This window comes from Myotis brandtii, unplaced genomic scaffold, assembly GCF_000412655.1.
Source record: "Myotis brandtii unplaced genomic scaffold, ASM41265v1 scaffold345, whole genome shotgun sequence".
In the NCBI taxonomy this organism is placed as follows: domain Eukaryota; kingdom Metazoa; phylum Chordata; class Mammalia; order Chiroptera; family Vespertilionidae; genus Myotis; species Myotis brandtii.
In genome coordinates, this window is record NW_005363283.1 from 1632009 (window position 1) to 1656251 (window position 24243).

Sequence of the window (24243 nt, forward strand, 5' to 3'; positions counted from 1 at the left end):
GGGCCTTTGGGGCCCACAGACCACCTCTCCAGGACGGACTCCAGGTGCCAGCAGGGCCGTCGAGAAGATGGAGGAGCTGGTGGTGGAAGTGCGGGGCTCCAATGGCGCTTTCTACAAGGTACTTGGCTTCAGGGCAGGCCCCATCTTCGCCCTTCTTTCCCTCCCTTTTCTTGTCGGCCTCGGCGGGAGGCAGGCCTGGGGCCCTCTTCCCTAGTGCTGCGCCCTGGGGGACAGGACGCTCTAGGCGGGATGTTGTTTGGAAGGGAAGGACCGGACTTGGGGCCTGTAGGAAGCCCCTCGAGCTTCGCTTCCTTTCCTGTTAGCGGCCCTGGCGCCCTAACAGAATGAGAAGCGAACCAGGAGGAGAGGGTCCCCTTTTGGGGGCTGAGCCGGGCCAGGGAGAGCTGGGAATGGGCGCGGGCCAGTGGCAGGTTGGAGATCCTTGCAGGAAGGGCCGATGTCTATGTGAAGGGACTGCATGGCTTATTTCTTTTTTCCTAAATATCCTCTCCCAGTGGGATCAGGGCCTGACGTGATGGTAGTTGCTGAGGAGCGGGGGGCGCTTCGGTGGAGCCACCTTCTGCCTTGCAGAGGGTTTGATACCTCCTTTGGCTTCTCTTTTTCGGTCCAGCATTGGGACTTCGGAGAGCTCCACTGTTCTGGGCAAGGGGCGTGAAGAAAGAGCAGTAAGAAGCTGTAGCCACTACCAAATCACAATGGCAACTGATTTTTAGTGGCTTCTCTTTGTAGGTCTCAGAAGAGATTTTTAGATCCAAAACTTTCAGGAAGACACTGACATATCCAAGTAATGTATTAAAGAAGTTAGTAATCTTGAATATTCGTGGCCCCTCTACCTTGTTATAAATGTGAGCAAATTCAGGAATAAAGATGCTTCAGTAACTAAAAACATTAGCTACTCTACTACTTAAAAAACAAAATTTTAACCCTCCAAAGACCTGAATATATGCTGTGAAACTAAAGGAAATTAACTGAATGTTATAGGGAATTTTTTTTTAAATGAGTAAAAAAATTGTTTTGTACTTAACTGTCTCTCTGAATGTGCAGTGTTGTAGTGGATTGTATTGTTGAGGTTTTAAATAGGCATGATGGCTTTACTGTATGTTTTTCTTTTTTAAGTTATGCCACTGCAAATCAACTAATATCTTACATTTTCAAAAGGAAGATTAAAAAATATTTGAGGTATTAGTAGTGCATCTGTTGTTACACACTAACTCTACATCTAGTAATCTATAAATTCTTGTTTCCTCTTCAGTATCCTTCTGTAACTTCTGCAGGTAATATCTCACCTTACTTATACAGTTTTGGCAATAGACGGTGTGTATGACAGGAAGCATGGAAAGTAGCTGTTGCCATTGTCCAACAGGATTCTTAAATTTATTATAGAACAACTTAAATCTTTCAAATGAGACTGATTTGGCTGAAGGAAAATAAGCAATTGACTCAATTACATATGTGTTTACCAATTTTATGGAGATATTTGGAAATCAACATATTTCATAAATGAGTAAAGTATATAAAGTGTTCCATTCCATACTTTTAGCAAAAAGATAAAACATTTTGCTGTAAAAGGAGGAAAAAATAACCCAACATTTATGTTCTTAAGTCTCACCAATATTAAATTGTTTCTGTTGACTCTGCAGTCAAAATTTTGATTGCATTTATTTCAGGGGTCCATAATATCTGCTAGTTAGTTTGTGTGGAATTTTCTCTGGTTCCAAGATGGGTAGTTTTGCTTACTAGATTTCTGGTGCTAAGTATTAATAAATATAAGCAGTGGCTAATGGTTGAACAATATTCTAATCTGTGTTATTAGCTTAGATTGCATGCCACTCTTACTGTTTTGTAGTGGGAGTTTGCTTGCTATACAGGGCAAGTAGCACATCCTGGTCTTGAAGGATTTATCATTCTCTTCCAGCAACTTATGATTTGTTCCCATGATTTTGCTTGCAAACTTATTGGAGTATAAGAAGCCACCACATAATTTTATACAAGAAACATAAAGTGAATTAAGCCTGCTAAAAAAATGCCCTCTGTCTTTCCTATCAACCCCAGGCTTTTGGTGTGTGTGTGTGTGTGTGTGTGTGTGTGTGTGTGTGTGTGTGTGTGTGTGTTTTAACAAAGTTGCTTAATTTGAAGGTGAATAAAAAGAATGGGTGTCCTGTCCCATAGTTTCCTGAGGGGAAATTTGAACAAATATGTGTAATGAAATTGCTGTTTTATTTAGTTAATTGGGTTTAAGAAAACCTCAAATGATCTGTATTGGTGGAAAAATAGTTTCTATAATGAAAAAGGTTTAAACTTTTATAGGATTCATTGTTGTGAGTTATAAAAGTAAAGCAAAAGTAAACTAAGTTGCTTGTCCAGTGGGATTGGCAGAAAAGATGGGAAATAAAGACCAATAAAAAATAAACTATTGTGGAGAAATGTTAAATTTATGAAAAAAGGAACCTGGTTCATTAAATTGATAGAAAAGCTCTTAAAAACAAAACAACTTCAGTATAATTTAACTCAGACTTTAATTTGCCTAACAGAACCACCATACTACAAGGGACAGTTCTTCATTTTCTGTGAGCATATTATACATAACCTTGCAATACAAACTGGGTAGATATGGCAACAGTTGAATTATTTTTTCTAAAAAATAACTTAAGCTCAGGATGCAGAATTAACAGAACCATGAAACCTAAACCCTAAGATTATAAAAGCTTATTTCTATTTTTCCCTCTGGTGTTTATTTTTAAAAACTTGAAAGTTAGATTTATTAATTATCAAAACCACTACTATTATGCTTAGCTATTTCTTTGACTTAGAAAATGATAGTCACATATACAACTTATAGAGCCTTAAGTTATTTAAGACATGAAAACACTTGCATTATACCTCACAAAATCTTTACAAAGCAGTTCCTAAACGAATAATGTTGAAATATAGTCTTTATTCTAGGGGCATCTGCCTAAAATTGTGCAGTGGGAGTTTTGTTGTTATTGTTGTTGGGTTTTTCTTTTGCCGAGTTTATATATTGAGAATGGTAATGAATTAACTCCATTTTAGATGTAGAATGTATGTCATTTCAATATGAATGTACTAATATATCCCAAGATACGTAGGTTTTGTATACTAGTATGGAAATTACTAAAAATGGCTAAGTCGTATGTTGGAAGCATAAGATACAATACCTTTTTGTTTTCTGAAAATACAGGGTTTCTCAAAAAAATGTATACACTAACAGCTGATAGCTCAATTTTGAAAATGAACTGTATTTTAATAAACACTGCCTCTATAATTATTCAAAGTGTGTATATATATTTTTGGAGGTCACCTTAAATACTAACTGATAAGTAATATGGTGTAAATATAATGAACTACATTTTTATTGCTAAATTAAATTTTAATATATTTTATGTTTTTAAGTTTGGAATCTTAGGATAGACGTTAATTTGGTAAATAGTGATATGGAGCTAGCAGCTAAAGATGGCAAAATCTACAATCCAGGATTTTTTTTTTTTTTTTACTGAAGACAAGCGGTCCAACATGTCATATCAGCTACATAACCTGCTAGAAATCACTGTTTTACTAAACTTGCATAAGGCACTATTCATGTTTCCTCTGAAGTCTCTAAATCTAACTTTGCATGCTGGTGATATTCTGTACTTCGAGGAAATAAATTATTCAGTTCAACCACATTTTTTTTCTTCCGAGAGTCTAAATAATTTTTTTTAATGTGCAGTATCTTTGTGGATGCATTATTTTCCCCTTTTAAACTGTGTTTTTTCCAACTTCATACTCAAACATTCTGAAAACCTCCAAATAATGAATTAAATACAAAATTCAGTGCTGTAATAACTGGATTTCTGATTCCTGCCCACTATGGAATGTACTTACAGATTGATAGCTGTTAACAGATGCTGAGAGCTTTCTAGGTGCCAGGCACTGTTCTAGGTGCTTTCCCTCTGTTAATTTATTTAATATTCTCCCATTATGATGTACTGTGGTTTCCATTTTATAGATGAGAATTTAGATGTACAGACAGATTACGTAAGTGACTTAGTACTATATGTCAGCTAGTAAGGGTCAGATCTGAGATTTGAGATCAGGTCTGACTTCCTGAAATGATGAAATTTAGTTTGAAGAAATGAATTGGATTTGATTTCCTACCCCCCTTTTTTTTTACTTCACTGTAATCTTTTATTGAATTTATTACTGTAATACTGCCTTAGCATTCTCTAAGTAAATTGCAAGGTTATATTGCCATTTTTTACTGTTGAAACAAAGATGTCATATCATGTAAAATGTTCAACTAATGTATCAGCATCCTTTTTATACACTCTTGCAACTTGAAATATTACAGTCATTCTTTGTATGAATTCTTTTAACGAAAGATAAAGTTAGAAATCTTTGACCTTGCTGTGAAACTGGCTTTTGTTACACTGAGAGCACGTAAGAACCGAACTATTCAAAAGTTAGAATACAACCCCTTCTGGGTGGCTTAGTTGGTTGGAGCACTGTCCAGTGCACCAAAAGGTTGCAGGTTTGATTCCCAGTCAGGGCACATACCTACATTGCGGGTTCGATTCTCTGGTTGTGCATGAACCAGAGGCAACCAATCTATGTTTCTCTCTCTCTCTCTCTCTCTCTCTCTCTCTCAAATATTAATAAAAAAACATATCCTCGAGTATGGATTTTTTTTTAAAAAGTTAGAATATATACAGGAAAATTAATAGCTTTTAATATTATTTTCTTTGTACTTGTGTGTTGTCTTTGGTTCAGGGTAAACCGCATGGACATACACTATGGTTGGAAGGTTGTTGATGAGGTTTATGTATTTTTCCCGTTTTGTTCATTCCCTTGTTTTTGTTTTTTAAAAAATCTTTATTGTTGGAAGTATTACATATGTCCTCCTTTTCCCCCCATTGACCCCTTTTAGCCTGTCCTGGCCCCCCACCCCAGGCCTTCACCACACTACTGTCTATGTCCATGGTTCATGCATATATGCATACAAGTTCTTTGGTTGATCCATTCCCTTATTTTATTATTGCCTACATAGTAACTTTATATGTGAGACCTTGGGTTTGAGTCACAATTTTTTAAATGATTTTTAAAATGTTTTATTGATTTCAGAGAGAAAAAGGGAGAGAGAGATAGAAACATCAATGATGAGGGAGCTGCCTCCTGCATGCTCCCTACTAGGGATTGAGCCTGCAACCTGGGCATGTGCTATTACCTTCTGGTTTATTGGTCGATGCCCAACCACTGAGCAACACCAGCCAGGCTGATTCATATTTTATCACATATTTTATCTATCCTCTATCTCTTACAGGTTTTCTTTTGAAGGATTATTTTGCAATGCTCTTAAGTTTTCTCTAGTGAGAATTATCACTGCACTACGTGTGCTGTCTTCAGTGATAATATAGAGGTTATATTTATTAGTGGTCAGGGGCTTACAATGAAATTTCTCTACATGATAATGTCTCTTGTGACCAGTGACTCATATTTGTGAGAGTTTACTAAACCAAAGGGTGTGAGGTATAGGGGAGGAGTAAGAGTTTACCCAGTTGGATTGGATTTTCATCTTAGTTTCATCCATCCTGATAACGTAATATTTGAATTGGATTTCTAGTCATTATACACTTTGGTAAGTATGACTTTTGTGATTGTCTCTTTGGGCCAGTTGCCAATAACTTGGGAATCCCATAATGATTTTTTGATTTCTTATTTATTCCCCTTGATGGGGAACCTGTGTCTGTCTTTAGCTACACTTAAGCACCTTTCTCAGACCCCAAAGATTTTCATCACATTTTTTCTTTCTCAGAGTCTAAATAACCTTTTAGTATTTACTATCTATCTTTGAGGAAATAGCCATTTCCTTTTCTGTCTCAATTTTTAAATCTTTAAAAGTATGATTTTGTTGAGATGTAACTCTGAAATGTAAGAGCACTTATGGTTCTGCATCTTTTATAAAGTATGTTCCTCTATGCTTTACCTCTAAATAATTTAATGACAACTATGTGCCAGGCATTGTGCTAGACACTGGACATGTGTGATTTTATTACTCACAACAGATTAAAAGGCAGGTCCCGTTCCCCTGTATCTGTTCCTTACTTGCAGATGAATAAGGAATCTGAAGTCTAAACCACTTTTTGGAGATTCCCACAGCTATGATGTGGTAGAACCAAGATTTTGAACCTGGATATCATTCACAGCAAAATTTTTTAAAAATATATTTTATTGATTTTTTTACAGAGAGGAAGGGAGAGGGATAGAGAGTTAGAAATATTGATGAGAGAGAAACATTGATCAGCTGCCTCCTGCACACCCCCTACTGGGGATGTGCCCGCAACCAAGGTACATGCCCTTGACCGGAATCGAACCTGGGACCTCTCAGTCCGCAGGCCGACGCTCTATCCACTGAGCAAAACCGGTTACGGCAAACAGCAAAATTTTTAACCACTAAGTTTATTGACTCTTACAAGAACCCTAGCTCTCATTCAGTACAGCTCCCTTTGTGTATTTGTTCAAACCCATTCAATCTGCCTTCTTTGGTAATTTCTCAGAAATCCCCTCCCCAAACACCAACTTGACTATCTTCTCCACAAACACCAGTTTTGCTTGATATAGGTAGGTAGGGATTACAAAAAATGTAGTTCTCCAAGTTGGTGGTGGGGGTATGATAGTGCTCTGGAAGTGTCCAGGGAAGGGAGAGTATGAATGTTGGGATAAGGGAAGGACAAGGCCAAAAGGAGAATTATTGAAGAAATAATAAGAAACAGAAAGATGGGACCCTTGCTGGAAGTGACAGTTTAGCAAAAGGCCTTAGAAGTCATAGGAGGTGGTTGTTCTTGGTGTGTGTGCAGAAGAAACCAGTTAGTTTCTGTTATTTCACTTATTACAGCAACAACGAGAAGGTATTATTACATGCCTTCTGTATTTACTTAATATGCAAACAGTGGCCAAAAATGACTGATTTTGGAATAATCATACAAATATCCATCCATATACAGATAAGCCTCCTTAATTCAAAGGCAGTGGCCCTGGTTGGCTGTGATGATTACTCAAACCATTTCTGACACTACATCCAGAATTGCTTTCAGAGCCTTTGAAAGCATTTTTGTTTTGTTTTAAATAGTCACAACAGTTGTAGATCTCCCTCCTTTGAGGGAATGTTTGATTTGGGAAATAGACAAATGTGGTGAATGAATATGATTAAACTGTGCAATATCTTTTTGGCAAATAGAAAAAAATATATAGCAATGAAGTAACTGATTTTCAGAGTGCTTTTAAGGTGGTTTTGAAAATAATCCCCAACATTTGTAAATGTTTTAAATCAGTATAGTCCAGTGTAACTTTATTCGATGAAAGAAATAGTTTCTACTTACACTGTCCACTACAGTAGGCACTAAGCCATGTGTGGCTATTGAGCAATTGAAATGTGGCAAGTATGAGCAGGAGACTGATTTTTAATTTTATTTCATTGTAATTAATTTAAATATAGAAAGTCACATATGACCAATGGCTGCTAAGGTGGACAGCACAGTTTTATACAATGGCAATAGTATTGGAAAGACACCTGATTTAATGACAACAGTTTTTCACCCAGCAGTAATAAAGTTTTCTTACCTAACTAAAGGATTTAACATTTTCAGCATCTAATATACAGTAAAGAATTAATATTACAGTTGACCTTTGAATATCCCTGGGGTTAGGGGTGCAAACCTCCATGCGTTAACAAAATCTGTGTATAACTTTTGACTCCCCCAAAACTTAGTTTTCCTTTGGTATTTGTGGGAGATTGGTTCCAGAATTCCCCACGAATACCAAAATCCTTGGTTGCTCAAATCTGCTATATAAAATTGTGTAGATGAATGCATAATAGGCCCTTTACATCCGCAGTCTTCAGTGTGGATCGAAAACAGTACAGGTACTTATTGGAAAAAAAAATTCTGTGTGTAAGTGGACCCATGCAGTTCAAACCCATGTTGTTCAAAGGTTAACTGTACTGCCAAAATATGCAAACATAAAACTTTAGACAGAAGCAATGGCCCTTCTACCACACCCATTTCTCCCATTCTAAGCCTTTGTTCCTGCAGCCCCTTAGGCCTGTGCCTCCCTAACCTCCACTCCCTTTTGTTGGGCTAATTCTTCCTTTAAAGCTCAATAGGAACCTCATCTTCTTGTGTGTCTTCCTGATCAACACATCCACATACCTTCCCTCTAACACACATACCTTTCCTCCAAGGCTAGCATAGGAACCCCTGAGGCAATGATCCACTTAATAACTACTCACACAGTTTTTAGTAGGCACTCAAGACCTGCCCTCTCACCCCCAGGAAGTTTGCTGTTAGTGGGAAAATGGGCAATACTGTAGTAATAAAATGGGATATGTTTATAGAAGTGACAAGCATAGGATGTATAAGAATGCAGAAGGCAGAATTTAACTTAGTCTTCAGGGTTTTCTCATAGGAGGTGAGATCTGAACTGAAACCTAAAAAGACCAATAGGAAGTAGCTAAGTTAAAAGAGAGGGAGGACAATTGGAAAGAAGAAACAGCATATACAAAGAGAGGCCCAAATAGTTTAGCACTGCTGGGTCACAACCTCCAAGGATGTGAAAGATGAAGCTTGGAGAGATAAGCAGTGGGGCCAGGTCATGAAGGGACTTTTACAGCCAGAGGAATTTGGCCATTATCCTTGCAGGTAGGGAAAACTACGGAAGAGAAAGGTACAGAACAAATTTGAGTAAGAAGCTTAAATCTCTCAAGCCATTATAAAATTAATTAAGATATAAAGCTCTTTGGGTTTCTTTATAGTTTGTCCTACTCCTTTACTTTTCAAAAAACAATAACAAAACCTTCTGCACCTATTAAAAACTTAATTTTACAGAATTACGGACATGCTGATTAACAAATTCTTCATAATAAGTTAGCTGTTACTTTTGTTATGTCATTTTATTGAATTATGGACAGCATAGTGATTAAGGAATTCCCCATAATTAGCTATTATTTTTGTTATGTCTTTCTACAGGTTACTAGCAATTGTGGTATCAGATTTTAAAGAGTTATTACCTCTGTGCTTTATATTACTACTAGTGACCTGTTGCACGAAATTCTTGCACATTAAAAGGGAATGAATTAGAGCAGTGGTTCTCAAGCTTCTGGCCCTTTAAATACCGTTCCTCATGTTGTGACCCAACCATAAAATTATTTTCGTTGCTACTTCATAACTGTAATGTTGCTACTGTTATGAATCATAATGTAAATATCTGATATGCAGGATGGTCTTAGGCCCCCCCTGGGAAAGGGTGGTTCGACCCCCAAAGGGGTCGCGACCCACAGGTTGAGAACCGCTGACCTAGAGGACTCCCTGCCTCCCTCTCTCTCTCTTCCTCTTTCCCGGCTGGGAGGGGGCAGGGCCAGTGGGGGCAGCTCCACCCTCTGCCCGCCCTGGGGCCTCATTCTGAGAGAGGCTCTGAGAGCGAGCTGGGAGGGAGGGAAAGAAAGGGAGAAAAGGCTGTGAGCTGGTGGGTGCTGTGTGTGTCTCTGCGTGTGTGCGATTGTGAGTGAGTGTGAGTGCCAGCCCCGCCTCCCCTGGCCCCGTCCCCGCTGCCACAATTCCCCACCCACCAGAGCCTGCTGCACGCACAGCTTGGGCATTAGGTTGAGCCTTTGGTTGTTTTGGATGTAACAGACCCTGGCTCTTTATATATATACTAGAAGCCCGTTGCAGGAATATTCCTGCAAGAATAGGGCTTCCTCGGGCCAATCTCGCCGCCAAGCCCCACCCACCCAGGGCCGCATACAGGGGTCCCAGCTGGCGGCGGGGCTTAGGCGGCACACGGGGGCCTGGATGGCGGCTCACGCTGGCCCGCCCTGCCTGCAGTATGCAAATTAGCTGCCATCTTTGTTGGCGGTTAATTTGCATATCCGGGGGCCCGGATGGCAGCTCGCACTGGCCCGCCCTGCCTGCAGTATGCAAATTAGCCGCCATCTTTGTTGGCAGTTAATTTGCATATCATGCTGATTAGCCAATGGGAGGCGTAGCAAAGGTATGGTAAATTACTATGTTTTTCTGTTATTAGATAGGATACTAGAGGACTGGTGCACAAAATTCATGCACGGGGAGGGGGGGCTGCGTGTCCCTCAGCCCAGCCTGAACCCTCTCCAATCTGGAACCCCTCGAGGGATGTCAGACAGCCCTCTCACAATCCAGGACTGCTGGCTCTCAACCACTCGCCTGCCTGCCTGCCTGCCTGCCTGCCCCTAACTGCTTCTGCCTGCCACCCTGATCACCCCCAACCACTCTTCTGCCAGCCTGATCGACGACTAACTGCTCCCCTGCAGGCCCGATTGCCCCTAACTGCCCTCCCCTGCAGGCCTGGTCGCCCCCAACTGGCCTCCCCTGCTGGTGCAGTCACCCCTAACTACTCTCCTTTGCCAGCCTGGTCGCCCCTAACTGCCCTCCCCTGCCAACCCAATTGCCCCTAACTTCCTTCCTGATGGCCTGGTCACCCCTAACTCTCCTCCCCTATAGGCCTGGTTGCCCCCAACTGCCTTCCCTTGCAGGCCTGGTTCCTCCCAAATGCCCTCCCCTGCAGGCCTTGGCCCTCCCAACTGCCCTCCCCTGGAGGCCTGGTTCCCCCCAACTGCCCTCCCCTGCCGACTCAATTGCCCCTAACTGCCCTCCCCTACAGGCCTAGTTGCCCCTAACTCTCCTCCCTACAGGCCTGGTTGCCCCCAACTGGCCTCCCCTGCTGGCCCGGTCACCCCTAACTGCCCTCCCTTGCCAGCCTGGTCACCCCTAACTGCCCTCCGCTGCAGGCTTGGTTGCCCCCAACTGCCCGCCCCTGCAGGCCTAGTCCCCCCAAACTGCCCTCTCCTGCAGGCCTTGGCCCTCCCAATTGCTCTCCCCTGCTGGCCTGGTCGCCTCTAACTGTGCTCCCCTGCCGGCTATCTTGTGGTGGCCATCTTTGACCACATGGGGGTGGCCATCTTGGTGTTGGAGTGATGGTCAATTTGCATATTACCCTTTTATTATATTAGATAGACTAGAGGCCTGGTGCACAATATTCGTGCACAGGGCGGGGTTCCCTCAGCCTGGCCTGCACCCTCTCCAATTCGGGACCTCTCGGGGGATGTCCGACTGCCTCTCACAGTCCGGGACTGCTGGCTCCTAACCGCTTGCCTGCCTGCCTGCCTGATCTCCCCTAACCCTTCTGCCTGCCTGCCTGATCGCCCCTAACCCTTCTGCCTACCTGCCTAATCGCCCCAACCACCTCTGTCTGTCTGATTGCCCCTAACCACCTCTGCCTGCCTGCCTGATGGCCCCTTACTGCTCCCTTGCTGGCCTGATCGCCCCTAACCGCCTCTGCTTCACTCAGCACCCAGGACCTGGGCCGGCTTTGCCCGGGCTGGCTGCAGCCGCAGGGGACTGTGGGCCGGCGGCTGCCTCGCGCCGCACCTGGGACCCAGGATTCCCTCCTCTGGCCAGTTGCAGGCACCCAGAACTCGGGCTGCAGGTCGCAGGCGAACTGCTGGCACCCGGGACTGCAGGGCAGGTGGCTTGTCCCTCTCCCGGGCCGCAGCCTGGCTGGTCCCCATTCTTCTCTTGCGAGCTCAGTTGTGCCTGGCTGGTCTCCATTCCTCTCTCGCAAGCTCATTTGTGCCTGGCTGGTCCCCATTCCTCTCTCTCCATTGTTGAGTGTCTGAACTGTTATGGCATGACAGCGTGAGGGTGTGATGTCCATTTGCATATTAGCTCTTTATTATATAGAATATTTTTCTCCAAGTGCATATGAGATTGAGAATTTAATTAAACTCTGCTAATGGGACATTTTAGTGGTATTAGAAGTATATTGTTGTTAAAGAAAATTTAGTGTACTTGTGTATATATAGATTTTCAGTTTTTGCAGTTACATTTAGTTATTTATTACTGTATACTAACATTTTATTAAGGAGAAAAAGATATGTTACAAGAGATCTATACCAGCTGGCACAAGGCTCTGGAACAAGTTTTATAGTTTCCAATAATTGTAGCCTAAAGTATACCTCCAGCTTTGTACTCACTACCTCTCCTATTAGATGCTGAACTCTGGAGCAGTTTTTTCATATTTTGTTTTGACTAATCAGTATTCCCAGGGCCTAGCACAGAGTAAGTGACTACATATAGATGTGATTCATGAATGAGTTATCCTCATAAAATGAACAAACTTTAATTTGAATCTCCATTTTATTCTTTTTTTTTAATATGTTTGTATTGATTTTAGAGAAGAAGGGAGAGGGATAGAGAGACAGAAACATCAATGAGAGAAAAGCATCGATGGGCTACCTCTTGCATGCCCCCCACTGGGGATCGAGCCCACAGTCCCTGCATATGCCCTGACTAGGAATCAAACGGGAAACCTCTTGGTTCATGGGTCGATGCTCAACCACTGAGCCATACCAGCCGGGCTCCATTTTATTCTTAAATATAAAATATTTGGTATCTGTGATTTTCATATATTTATTTATTTATTTATTTATTTATTGGTATCTGTGAAATTTAACTAAAAACAAATGATCTTCAAGTTTAGAAGGTAATTTAACTGTTTGTTTTTACAGGCCTTTGTAAAGGACGTTCATGAAGATTCAATAACAGTTGCATTTGAAAACAAGTAAGTGTCTTGATACAATTTTAGTGTTCAGGTTCTTTAATATTTTATGCTAATTATTCCTTTTACTCATTAAAAAAAAATTCAAGTTTAGTTTGAGTGTTTTTCAGGATTGCATCTTCATGTTACTGACCAGGAAGTTCCTGAACAATTCAGTATTAAACCAATGGAAAAACTGTTCCTGCTAATGACCTCAGAGATTCCTTTTGTATAATCTTGATCCTTATATCTCAGTTTCCTTGAATGTGAAGAGAGAAACCAGATCCTTCTCTATTAATAACTGAGAGTTTGGATAGGAATATTTGTAATTGTTAAAAGATGAAAATGAATGGATTCACAGGTATTGGTAAAATTGATGTGAGTTTTGTAACGTTAAATCTAAAATTAGTGGTTTTAGTTTTCTAGTATATTTTGTTGGAAATAATCATGTTTACCCCTTAACTTATTTTTTATTTGTTTCATATATTTATATTCAATAATAGTGGTAACTGATCTTTTCTGCTTTCTTCTGTTAGATGAGTAAATAAACATATTATAGGTCTAGGAATATTAGCTATACAAAAGTATCAGCAATATAGATGCTACCATTTTATTTGGTTGGACCAGTCTCTTGCTTAAAACTTGTTTTCAATTACAGTTTATATTCAGTGTTATTCTGTATCAATTTCAGATGTACAGAAAAGTGGCCAGAAAAATCCTGCACTTTACAGAGTGGTCCCCCTGGTGCCCCAAGCACCCACCTGGCCACACATAGTCATTATGACACTGTTGACTATATTCCCTATGCTGTAATCCACATCTCTGTGACTATTCTGTAACTACCAATTTATACTGCTTAATTCCTTCATCCCTTTCACCCAGCCCCCCTTACCTCCTCCCATCTGACAACCATCAATCTGTTGTCTGTATCTATGTTTACTAAGATTTTTGATTGCTAATAAAGGCTATTTTCAGAGTAGCCATTCAAGATTCTAAAGTACGAACAAACTCCTTGACTGCAGTGTAGACATGGTCATGATATTAGGATTTTATTGAACTCTGAAGAATAGTCAACAATGATAACATTTTGACTTTTATATACCAAGAGAATTAACAGTACATCAAAAGCAAATTACAAATTTACAGAGAGAAGAAATAGATTAGTGGTTGCTTAGCACTTGGGGGGATAGGGAGCTACAGCTAGAGTATAAGATTTCTTATTGAGATGATGAAAATGTTCTAAAATTGACTGGGAATGGTTGCACATATCTATGACTGTACTTAAAACCATTACATTGTACATACACTTAAGTGGATGGATTATATGATATGTGAATTATATACCTCAATAAATCTGTTAAAATATAGTATCTGACCCAGATGTACTGTAATTAGATTGTTCACAGATTCTTTTAGCTACCAACAGGGCAAAGTAGTATTCTCTGATCCCTAAAACACATTTAGGTGACAGAGATAAAAGGATTTAGTGTATCCGACTCTGTTCTTAGTTCTAGACTAATAATTTCAGTCCAAAGTACAGTTTACATGTTAGAATACCTTTCTCTGTATACATAGAGCCAAAAGTTCTAGAATCTGCATCTTTGCTGTTTCTGGTATCCACGGTTATACACTAGACAATATCATCACACCTCTAACGGAGGAATCTTTGATAACTTGGAGAGTAATTTTTTTTCTCATAATTATACTCTTTACTGCTTGCTCCAATCACTAGTTAAACACTGTTTCCTATAAAAGGAGAATTATCTTTATTTGCCACTCTTAGTTTCTCCTGTAGTCCTTAATCTAGAGTATTAAGCAGTCATTTCCTCTGTATTTAAGAATTATCTAGTTTACACACTGCTTTATCAGATCATTTCTCTTGTTTTCAATCAAATTTCTACTATAAACTTAAAATTATTATATCTTTGGACCTACTACTTCTCTTGTGTACTATAGCTGTATAAAAATTTCTCTTCAAACTATCTGCCATCTCTGGAATTTGGAATAGATAAACTGTTTTTCCTTGAATTCATGGAGTATATTTTAGAGTCAACGCTGTATTTAAGCACATCACCAGGACTTGCTAGGTCCCTACCAGAGTAGTCTCTTTGCCCTTTTTTGTTTTGTTTGTAACAGAAAAGCAACTAATATTTTATAGAACTTCGGACTATATTTACCCTTCCTTTCAATCATAACCTCCTATTACAGTAATACAAAATTATTTTACATGCTTTTTTTCTTTATTTGTTTTTTTTACCTTCCCTATTTCATGTATTTTGAATAAAGAATTTGAATTTTTCATTCTGGCTGGTTTGGCTCAGTGTTTAGAGCTTCGGCCTGTGGACCAAAGGCTCTCAGGTTTGATTCCCAGTCAAGGGCATGCACCTCAGCTGTAGGTTCCCCAGCCCTGGTAGGTTGTGGGAGGCAACCAATTGATGTGTCTCTCTCACGTGGATGTTTCTCTATCCTCCTCTCTCCCTTCCACTGTCTCTGGAGATCAACAGGAAAAATATCCTAGGAACCAAGAAAATGATATTATGTATTATTACTTGCTTTACAAATTGAATTTAGCAATGATTTGTAACATGTTAAAAGTCACTGGTTTTCAGTAAGTTGAAAAAGGCTTTTCTGAGGTAAAGACATTTTTTTTTGTTTTATAGTTTTCAAGTATGTATAATACTAGAGAAAGGGCTCAGTCTAATATAGGTCCTAATCAGATTTCCACACATTCTGACTTAATTACCTACTCTCCTGTCTTATATAATAGTTCTTCTTTAAAAAAAAAAATTGTACTTTTCTCAGTAGAATCTTACTAAGAAAGCTCTTTAGTAAAAAAACAGAACAAAACAAAAACCAGAAATGACTGCTCTAGCAGTTGAATCCTCCAGTGTTTTTTTTTTAAGTTTGTCTTTTAGTATTTTATATCATTGTGAATATAAAAGAATAATTTGGTGTTTTTCAAAATTGTTCCAAATCATTTAAAATTAAAAACAAACAGGCAACTTACTGAACTCCTATAGGCTGTCTCCCTTGGGTTTCTGTGGTTTAGGAGACCCCATCAGGCCCCACCATACTGATCAGCAGCCAGCTATCCATGGCAAGAATTGACCACCTCGTGGGATCTAAAATTTAAATAGGGAAAAGTGAGTTCTGAATTGCTAATGTGCTGACTGCCCCATTTTGCTTGAGAATTAGATGGCATTTAGTACCAGTTTCTGTGGTAATTGGAATGTGGTTAAAATTCCTTTGCAAGTAGCAGTATGGTGATGGTATTACTAACACTTACTAATACTAACATATTTAATTTAAGCATCAAAGGAAATTGCTGTTGTGACCTTACATTTAGAACTCTTAGAGGTTGGAATTAATGAAAAAAGACTCGTTTGGAAAATTGTAATGTTGATCTGTTGTGTTTAAAGAAATATTCCAAATGGAACTACAGGGCTCCTGTGCTGCATGCAGGCTTTGTTGAGATGTCTCTATATTGCCCTTATGCCCCACTCAGCAAAACACTGACAGTTTTAAAGCATTTGCTTCTTTAAATTAGAAAAACAGAGGGTCACATTTAACCAAAGTTGTTGGCATCGTGGTCATTGTTTCTATTAAATCGACAAGCTTGTTAAATAATTGTGTTTGCTTATTTGCAGCTGGCAGCCAGAGAGGCAGATTCCATTCCATGATGTGAGATTCCCACCACCTGTAGGTTATAATAAAGATATAAATGAAAGTGATGAAGTTGAGGTAAGTTTCCCATGTCATCAAGTTATTGAGCACTGAAGGAGTGGGAGCATTTAAATTCCCTGTGCCTTTTGTACTCCTTGTTTTTAACACTGTTTAAACTACCTTGAGAATTTTAGCTGTGATGGACATTTGTTTTTAATTTGAAATATATGATGCTTAAATGTGGCTGACTGAATAGCAGTTTTGGGCCCATTTTTGAAAATCACCACTGATTTCCTTTGCCCACTAGTACTTCTTTTCTTGCTTCCCTCAATCCCTGAATCTTTGGATTAGGAAAATTAGTTTTACAAAGGAAAAAAATCATAACTTCATAATAGAGCATCATCCTTGAATTTCTTTAAGTAGTAGTAAATCATCCTGGTATGTTTTTTCAAAGCCATGTATGTGTTTTAATATATACATATGTAGGTAAAACCTTTTTACAGGGCATGCTGTGAACCACCAGCTCATGTGCTATTTATGTCTTTGACCAAAAGGTGCTGTGGAGATGTAACACATTAACCGAACATTGTGTTTGTGTTTTCTCTAGTTACAGAAAATTGGGGGGCATGGCTTAAGACACTTAGAGTCTGGTTTATGTTATGATTGATCTGTGTAGTATCCTCTCTTTCCTCATCTTTCACACACTCCATTTTAAGTTTCTTCTTTCTCCACAATGCCTTGTTAGTAGATGCCACTTTATGAGTATGTGTGTATTAAGGAAGCAGTTAAATAGACATTTGTACAGGTAAGGTAAAGTATACTAGGTCTTTGAACTCTTATTTTTTGTACTAGGTACAGATGGTGCAGTGAAACAGAAGAGTCCCTGCCTTTATGAGGTCACATTCTAGTGAGGATTGCTAACATGGCAGGTGTAAGTCCTAGGAAGAAAAAAAAAATTCAGGATAGAAGGTGATGTAGGGGTAGGAGTGCTCAGAGAAGGTCTCTGGATGTTCAGGTCTGTGTTCTTTTCTCTACAATTATAAATTAGAAATAGAATAAAGTACTATTTATTTACAAAAAATGTACTCAGTACCTACTAGGTGTAAGGAACTAGACTTGGTTTTATGAGGGATCCCAGTAGAGAACTAAACACTGTTTATACTTAAGAACCTTTAACTGTTAATTTTCCCCAGGAGACTATAAGCTTCCTGAAGGCACGAACCAGGACTTTTGGTCTGTCTATATTGGGAGTGCTCTTAATACTGTTTGGGTGGATAAATGGGCCTTTTTTTTTTCTTCAAATGAATCACATGACAGGTGGTAACCAATGAGACCCTGTTGCTAGGGTGACCTCCCTATATTGCCTAACAATAATACATAACTGAGGTTACTGGTCTGGCTAGAGCAGAGTTGAAAGGGACTGATGGTGGCAAGAGGGGGAAGGTAGGTTAAATTAAGTTGTATATAGTCACTGTATTGTATTACTATTAACTTAAGTTATAAAAGGGAAGTAAGATACCAGGTCTTTTGGTCTGTCTATATCAGGAATGCTCATAATAGTGAGGGATAGAGGTTTTTATCCCCCCCCCCCAAACTTAGTCACTTGACAGGTAGAGACCAATGAGACACTGTTGCCAGGGCAACCTCTTTGTTTTACATAATAATGACCAGGGTATATCTCTGGCTAGGGCAAAGTTAATAGGAAGTCATGGAGGCAAGAGGGAAAGGTAGGTTTGGTTTAGTTGTATTTAGTCACTGTATTGTATAATTATTACAATTATAGTTACAACTATTAACTTTAATTGTAAAAGAAAGACAAGAGTTGGAGCTTTGAGTTGCTTGTTAGCCTTAGGCTCTGTACCTTTTTCAGTTCTCTCCTCCCCACCCCCCTTGTCCTCCTCCCTGCTGCTTCTTCTGCTTCTGAGTATTTCTGTTTCTCTGCCCATGTATACTGTATTGTCTCTTTTCCTATTAACCTTAATTTACTAGTGTCTTCACAAAAGGTTCCATGCTGAACATAGTAAGTGAACTTTGAAGTGGTCATGAGGGAAATTGATGTGAGAGCAAGAAGGTGGTATCAGAGTATTGCCAGTGTGGAGTTGTCCATTTTAGTAGAGAGCAGACAAGAGAAGAGAGAGTGACCAAGGATCTCTTCATTTAGTCCTTAGGAGACATGAATGCCAGGATGGTATTTTCAGTGGGCTGTGAGTGGTCAGCGGCCTTACCCATTTAGTGACCATGCAGTCAGGTGTAGGCCAGAATCAATAACTTCCAGTTATTTGCTTATTAGAACAATACAAAAACAAGATTGTACATTTTAGATAACTTTTTTAGCCTTCAAAGTATCTAAGGAAAGTATGCCCAGGTTTATGGTCAGTTAGCTTTTCCTGAGCATTCATATTCAGAGTACTAATTATTATTGAATTAGAACAGATAAATAGGAAAGCTCTTTTTACAGGGCTCTCCGAGGTAATCAGGCAGCTTCTGATTATGTATCTGTGTCTAGCTGTAGGGGTACAATCTGATTTAAGGATACAGGATACAGGATATGGTTCAAAAGACACCTAGAGTCATTTTGAGAAATTTTCCTCAATGTCTGATAATCTATAAATTTCTGAATGATGTTAATCATGAAATATTCTGTTGTAATTTTTGTGTAGGTTTATTCCAGAGCAAATGAAAAAGAACCTTGCTGTTGGTGGTTAGCTAAAGTGAGGATGATAAAGGGTGAGGTAGGAAAATGCATATTTAAAATTTTTTCTTATACAATTTCCCTTTTCTAAATCCAGGTACTACATTTCAGTCTGGATTTTTATTTTAAAGTAATAAGTAACGTGAGTCATTTTATTACAATGTTTTCTGTATATTTTAAGTATCATGTGTTTCAGTAAGTTGATCAAAAAGTGTTTTTTAATATCAAGAATTTAAAAATTGCTGAATAGGCAAAGCTTATTGTTCTTTCTATAAATACTATGACCAGGAATGAATTTTATTTATTTCTCTCAGTTTTATGTGATAGAATATGCAGCATGTGATGCTACATACAATGAAATTGTCACAATTGAACGTCTACGATCAGTTAATCCCAACAAACCTGCCACAAAAGATACCTTCCATAAAATCAAACTGGATGTGCCAGAAGACTTACGACAAATGTAAGTTGATGGGCAAGAAACTCTCAGAATTTACAGGTGATGTGCAATGAGTTTAAAAGAATATACATGTTAAAATAATAAAAATCAATTTTTAAATTCATTGAAAATGGTTTTTAAAATGTAGTGAAAAAAAGTGCTTAGCTTTTTTGAGTTATATAACTAAGCCAGCGTTGCACTTGTTTAAACTTACTTGGCTAGATACCTGGCTCATGTACATTTGTTTTCTAAAATAAACTAACTTTTTTAACAGACTTTTAAGGTTTTGAAGCTGATTAATACAGATTGTCATAAGTCACAAATAAAATTCTAGACAATGAAAATTACTCCAGGTTTTTTTCCCTTTTAGCTAATATTTTCAGATAAACATGTAATAACTAGGGCTAATGAAGCTTCAAAAGGTCATCTCTATCTTTATCTGGAGTAATGCTTAAAGATTTTTAGTTAAGAGATTCCTTTTTAAAGATTGCATCAAAGGAATATAATATGTTTTATTTGTACATGCTATACTTTAAACAGTACAGCATGCAGTTCAAACTACATAGGAATCTTACATTTTGATTATAGAGATTGAATAGGCATGTACATTTTTGTGCCTTCTGATTCATGTACATTTCCTTCTCTCCCTTAAATTGGTCAGCAGTTTTTAGAAAAAACAAAAACAAAAAAAACAAAACAAAAAAGTTGGGTACCCTGTAGCTATCCCCAACAGTTTTCAACAGTTAATTCAAGAAAATAACTTACTTATATGTAACTGAAATGAGGAAGTCTGCAGAGGAATAATGGCTTCCCTAAATATGTCACCTTTAATAATCTAAGACCATCTGAAATCCCTTAACATAGCTGTGTTTTTTTTTTCTTTTTCTATAATCTCAAATGCTTGATTGAGCTGAGTACTGCTAAGGTGAACAGCAAAGGAACTAAACCTTTAAATGGATATAAGTATATCTTGCATAAATCAAATTTAATATGAATCCACAATTCTAATTGGAAATCTCTCTGCATATATTTATGCCAGTAGTTGGTAATCATTCATTTTAACTTCACAATGGATATTTATTTTATTTTTAGGTGTGCCAAAGAATCGGCACATAAGGACTTTAAAAAGGCAGTTGGTGCCTTTTCTGTAACTTATGATCCAGAAACTTATCAGCTTGTCATTTTGGTGAGTGTTTTTGAGTTATTCATTTTGTTGTATATCATTTGGGGCATTTGCTTTGATAATAATGTTGTTATATAATAATATCTTTTAGTCTATCAATGAAGTTACCGCAAAACGAGCACACATGCTGATTGACATGCACTTTCGGAGTCTGCGCACTAAGCTGTCTCTCATACTGAGAAATGAAGAAGCCAGTAAACAGCTAGAGGTAGGTTGAATAATGAGAAACTAGTATGCATACCCATCTTTCCTCACTACTATTAAAGAGATACACATATTCAGATAAGAAATTTTCGTTTTTCAACATAAGTCACTAATATGTTTGGGCTTCATTAATGGCATGCTAGAACTAAATATTAAATTGTGATAATAATGTTTAAAGAGAGTGCTTATCCACAAGTTTTGGGTGTCATTTTAACTTAGTTCAGTCATCGCTGAATAGTTGAAAGAATTCATAGTATGTGTGGATCCAGATCATTAGGTCTTATAGACTCTGATCTCAATTTAGGTTGCAGGTGCATATGTAAGATAAGTTGTAAATCATTGACATTCTATAATTATTCAATGTAATTTAATTACTGTATCAACAGTTTTTATAAATCCCTTTTTTCAGGTTGGGGGGTGAGATGAGATAATGTCATTTTAATGCTTCCATCACTTCATCAAAGGGCTTTCTAGACCCCAGTATCTAGTGATAAGTTATATGAATGGCACTGTTTCTAGAATATATAAACCAATGTCCATTAATAAAAGTGAAACTAATACAATTTTCTGTGGAGATGCTATTTAATTTTTTTTTTTACTTGAAAAACATTGAGTCTAACAGACCCAGTGAGCTGGTTTTTATTTAGGGAACATTTGATCTTATTCTTAATCACTACATTGTTTTCATCACTACATTGTTGATGTCATTGGTTAACTAAGGCAGCCTTGCAGATAGGTTTTCAAAAGTTACCTTGGGAAATTGTCAACAAGCCCTTTCCAGTTAAAAAAAATATCTCAAATAGCATAAAGACCTTCAGTAACCTAAAAAGAACTTATGCTATGGGTGGGTGTTATTTTCTAAAACCTGTTAATTTCCAACATAAACTAATTTATAGGCCCCTGGTATACAGGTTCAAGATAATTTACATATCTGACCTAAATACAGTTGTCTCAATAGTGAAAAGCATAATATTAATCAGATATACATTTCCCATCAGAGTTCAAGGCAGCTTGCCTCAAGATTTCATGAACAGTTTATTGTACGAGAAGATCTGATGGGTCTAGCTATTGGTACTCATGGTGCTAATATTCAGCAAGCTAGAAAAGTACCTGGGGTCACTGCTATCGATCTAGATGAAGATACCTGCACATTTCATATTTATGGAGAGGTAAATATTTGACTAGTTTTTTTTTCTAAAATAAAATCCAGTATTTCAAATGGTTCATCTTTTGGCTTAAATCTTTTCCCCTTTTTATTAGGATCAGGATGCAGTTAAAAAGGCTAGAAGCTTTCTTGAATTTGCTGAAGATGTCATACAAGTTCCAAGGAACTTAGTGGGTGAGTCAGAAATTGCTGTTGAGCCCTGGCCATATGCTAAGTGATTAAAACACCGGCCTTCTTAATTATCTCAGAGTTGAAAATCTGAATGTAGGCTTAAATCTAGTAAGTTTCAAAGCTATAAATATCTCCAAAGGTCTCGGGCTTTCTGCAACATCAATGGTAATTATATTTTTACTATAGGCCCGATGCACAAAATTCGTGCAAAGGGCTCAGCCCTCGCAGCCCTGGCTGCCTCGGCCCTCACAGCCCCAGCTTTATCCGAAAGGTCCTCCAGACAGTTGTTCCACTGTTTGGCCGTTTGGTCAATTTGCATATTATGCTTTTATTATAGATTCTACCCATTTCCTCCTCTCACTTGGCATTAGCTTGTTCTCTGTGTCTATGGGTCTGTCTATGTTTTGTTTTGTTTGTTTTGCTTACTTCAGTTTCCACATATAAGTGAAATCATGGTATTTGTCTTTAACTTTTTTCATTTATATAATACCCTCTGGGTCCATAGGTTCTGTTACAAATAGCAAGGTATCATTCTTTCTAATGACCGATTCCATTGTGAGTGTGTGTGTTTGTGTGTGTATGTATTTAGCACATATTTATCCATTTGTCTATCCATAGGCACCTAAGTTGCTTTCATATATTTTTTTAAATATATTTTTATTATTTCAGAGAGGAAGGGAGAGGGAGGGAGAGAGAAGCATCAATGGTGAGAGAATCATTGATCAGCTGCCTCCTGCACGCTGTCACTGGGGATGGAGCCCACAACCTGGGCATGTGCTCAAAACAAATTTTGGCTTCAGTTTTCCCCCGTCCCTTCCTTAGATGAGATGGTGGGGCAAGCACATGATGAAGGTGGTCAGTGCAAGGGTGCTTTAGGTACTTTGGGAGAGCCCTTGGAGTTAGATGTAATTTACATGTAGATTGCTTGAATCAGTATTTCTTACATATGTAATTTATGATGATGTCTATGAAAGCAGTCACTTCTCAGTTAATGATATGACTGAATTTTATAAAATGAGTGAAAGAATCAAGTGCTTGAAGTCTATGGAGTTTTAACAGATGTATTGAATAATAATCTTAAACTGGTTTTGAGCTTTTTCATAGTGGTTCTGAGTTATTAAAGTGTGATTTCTTAATCTTTTACTCTGTGACATATCCCTTCAACTTTTAATATACTGATATAATTTGTGAGTAAGGCACAGAAGAATATTCTGTTAACACATTGGCCTAAAGAATGTGCACTTCTTTTAGATGTATCTGTAGCTGCTTAAGCTGCTTTAAAATTTAGAGGATCTTTTATAAATCTGTCATATAAAATTCTAAAAATACATTCATATGCTACATATGACATTTTGGTCAACAGCACTCCACATATACTTCAGTGGTCTCATGAGATCATAATGGAACTGAAAAATTTTTGTCGCCTAGTGACACTGTAGGTATTGTGACATCATAGTGCAATGCATTACTCACATGTTTGGGTGATGCTAGTGTAACCACACCTGCTGTGCTGGCAGTCATATAAAAGTGTAGCACATACAATGATCTACAGTGTATATACTTGATAATGATAATAAATGACTGTTACTGGTGTATTTTCTATGTTATGTTCTTATCATTATTTTAGAGTGTGCTCTCTACTTACAAGAAAAAAATTTCTGTAAAAGTATACTGTGTTATGCCAGTAGCAGCCTCATACATCTCCTGTTCATTGTGTCTCAATTGCATCATTTTCTCTTATGCTTTATTTAATTTATTTTTGTTTTATATAATAACACTAGTGGCCCGGTGTATGGAATTCGTGCACGGGGAGGGGGGGGGTCCCTCAGCCCACCCTGCACCCTCTCCAATCTGGGACCCCTCGAAGGATGTCCTACTGCCGGTTTACAGGGATAGGGCCTAAACCGGCAGTCGGACATCCCTCTCGTAATCCGGGACTGCTGGCTCCTAACCACTCACGTGCCTGCCTGATTGCCCCTAACCACTCTGCGTGCTGGCCTGCTCGCTCCCAACTGCTCCCCACCACCGGCCTGCTCGCCCCCAAATGCCCCCCTGCTGGCCTGCTTGCCCCCAACTGCCCCCCCTGC

At 38.6% G+C, this 24243-nt stretch overlaps 1 protein-coding gene across 15 annotated transcripts in view; it reads left to right on the plus strand.

The window, feature by feature from the left end:
- Positions 1-6: 6 nt before the first annotated feature.
- The window catches only part of FMR1 (fragile X mental retardation 1), a 42055-nt gene continuing 17818 nt past the window's right edge, over positions 7-24243 (plus strand). For all 15 annotated transcript variants that reach the window (XM_005871557.2, XM_005871559.2, XM_005871558.2 and 12 more), the window contains exons 1-9: positions 7-118; positions 12611-12663; positions 16287-16380; positions 18963-19034; positions 19309-19457; positions 20526-20619; positions 20708-20824; positions 21819-21989; positions 22081-22159. In XM_005871557.2, coding sequence (XP_005871619.1) covers positions 68-118; positions 12611-12663; positions 16287-16380; positions 18963-19034; positions 19309-19457; positions 20526-20619; positions 20708-20824; positions 21819-21989; positions 22081-22159 — 880 coding nt within the window. In that variant the 5' untranslated portion in view covers positions 7-67. The remainder of the gene's footprint in view (positions 119-12610; positions 12664-16286; positions 16381-18962; positions 19035-19308; positions 19458-20525; positions 20620-20707; positions 20825-21818; positions 21990-22080; positions 22160-24243) is intronic.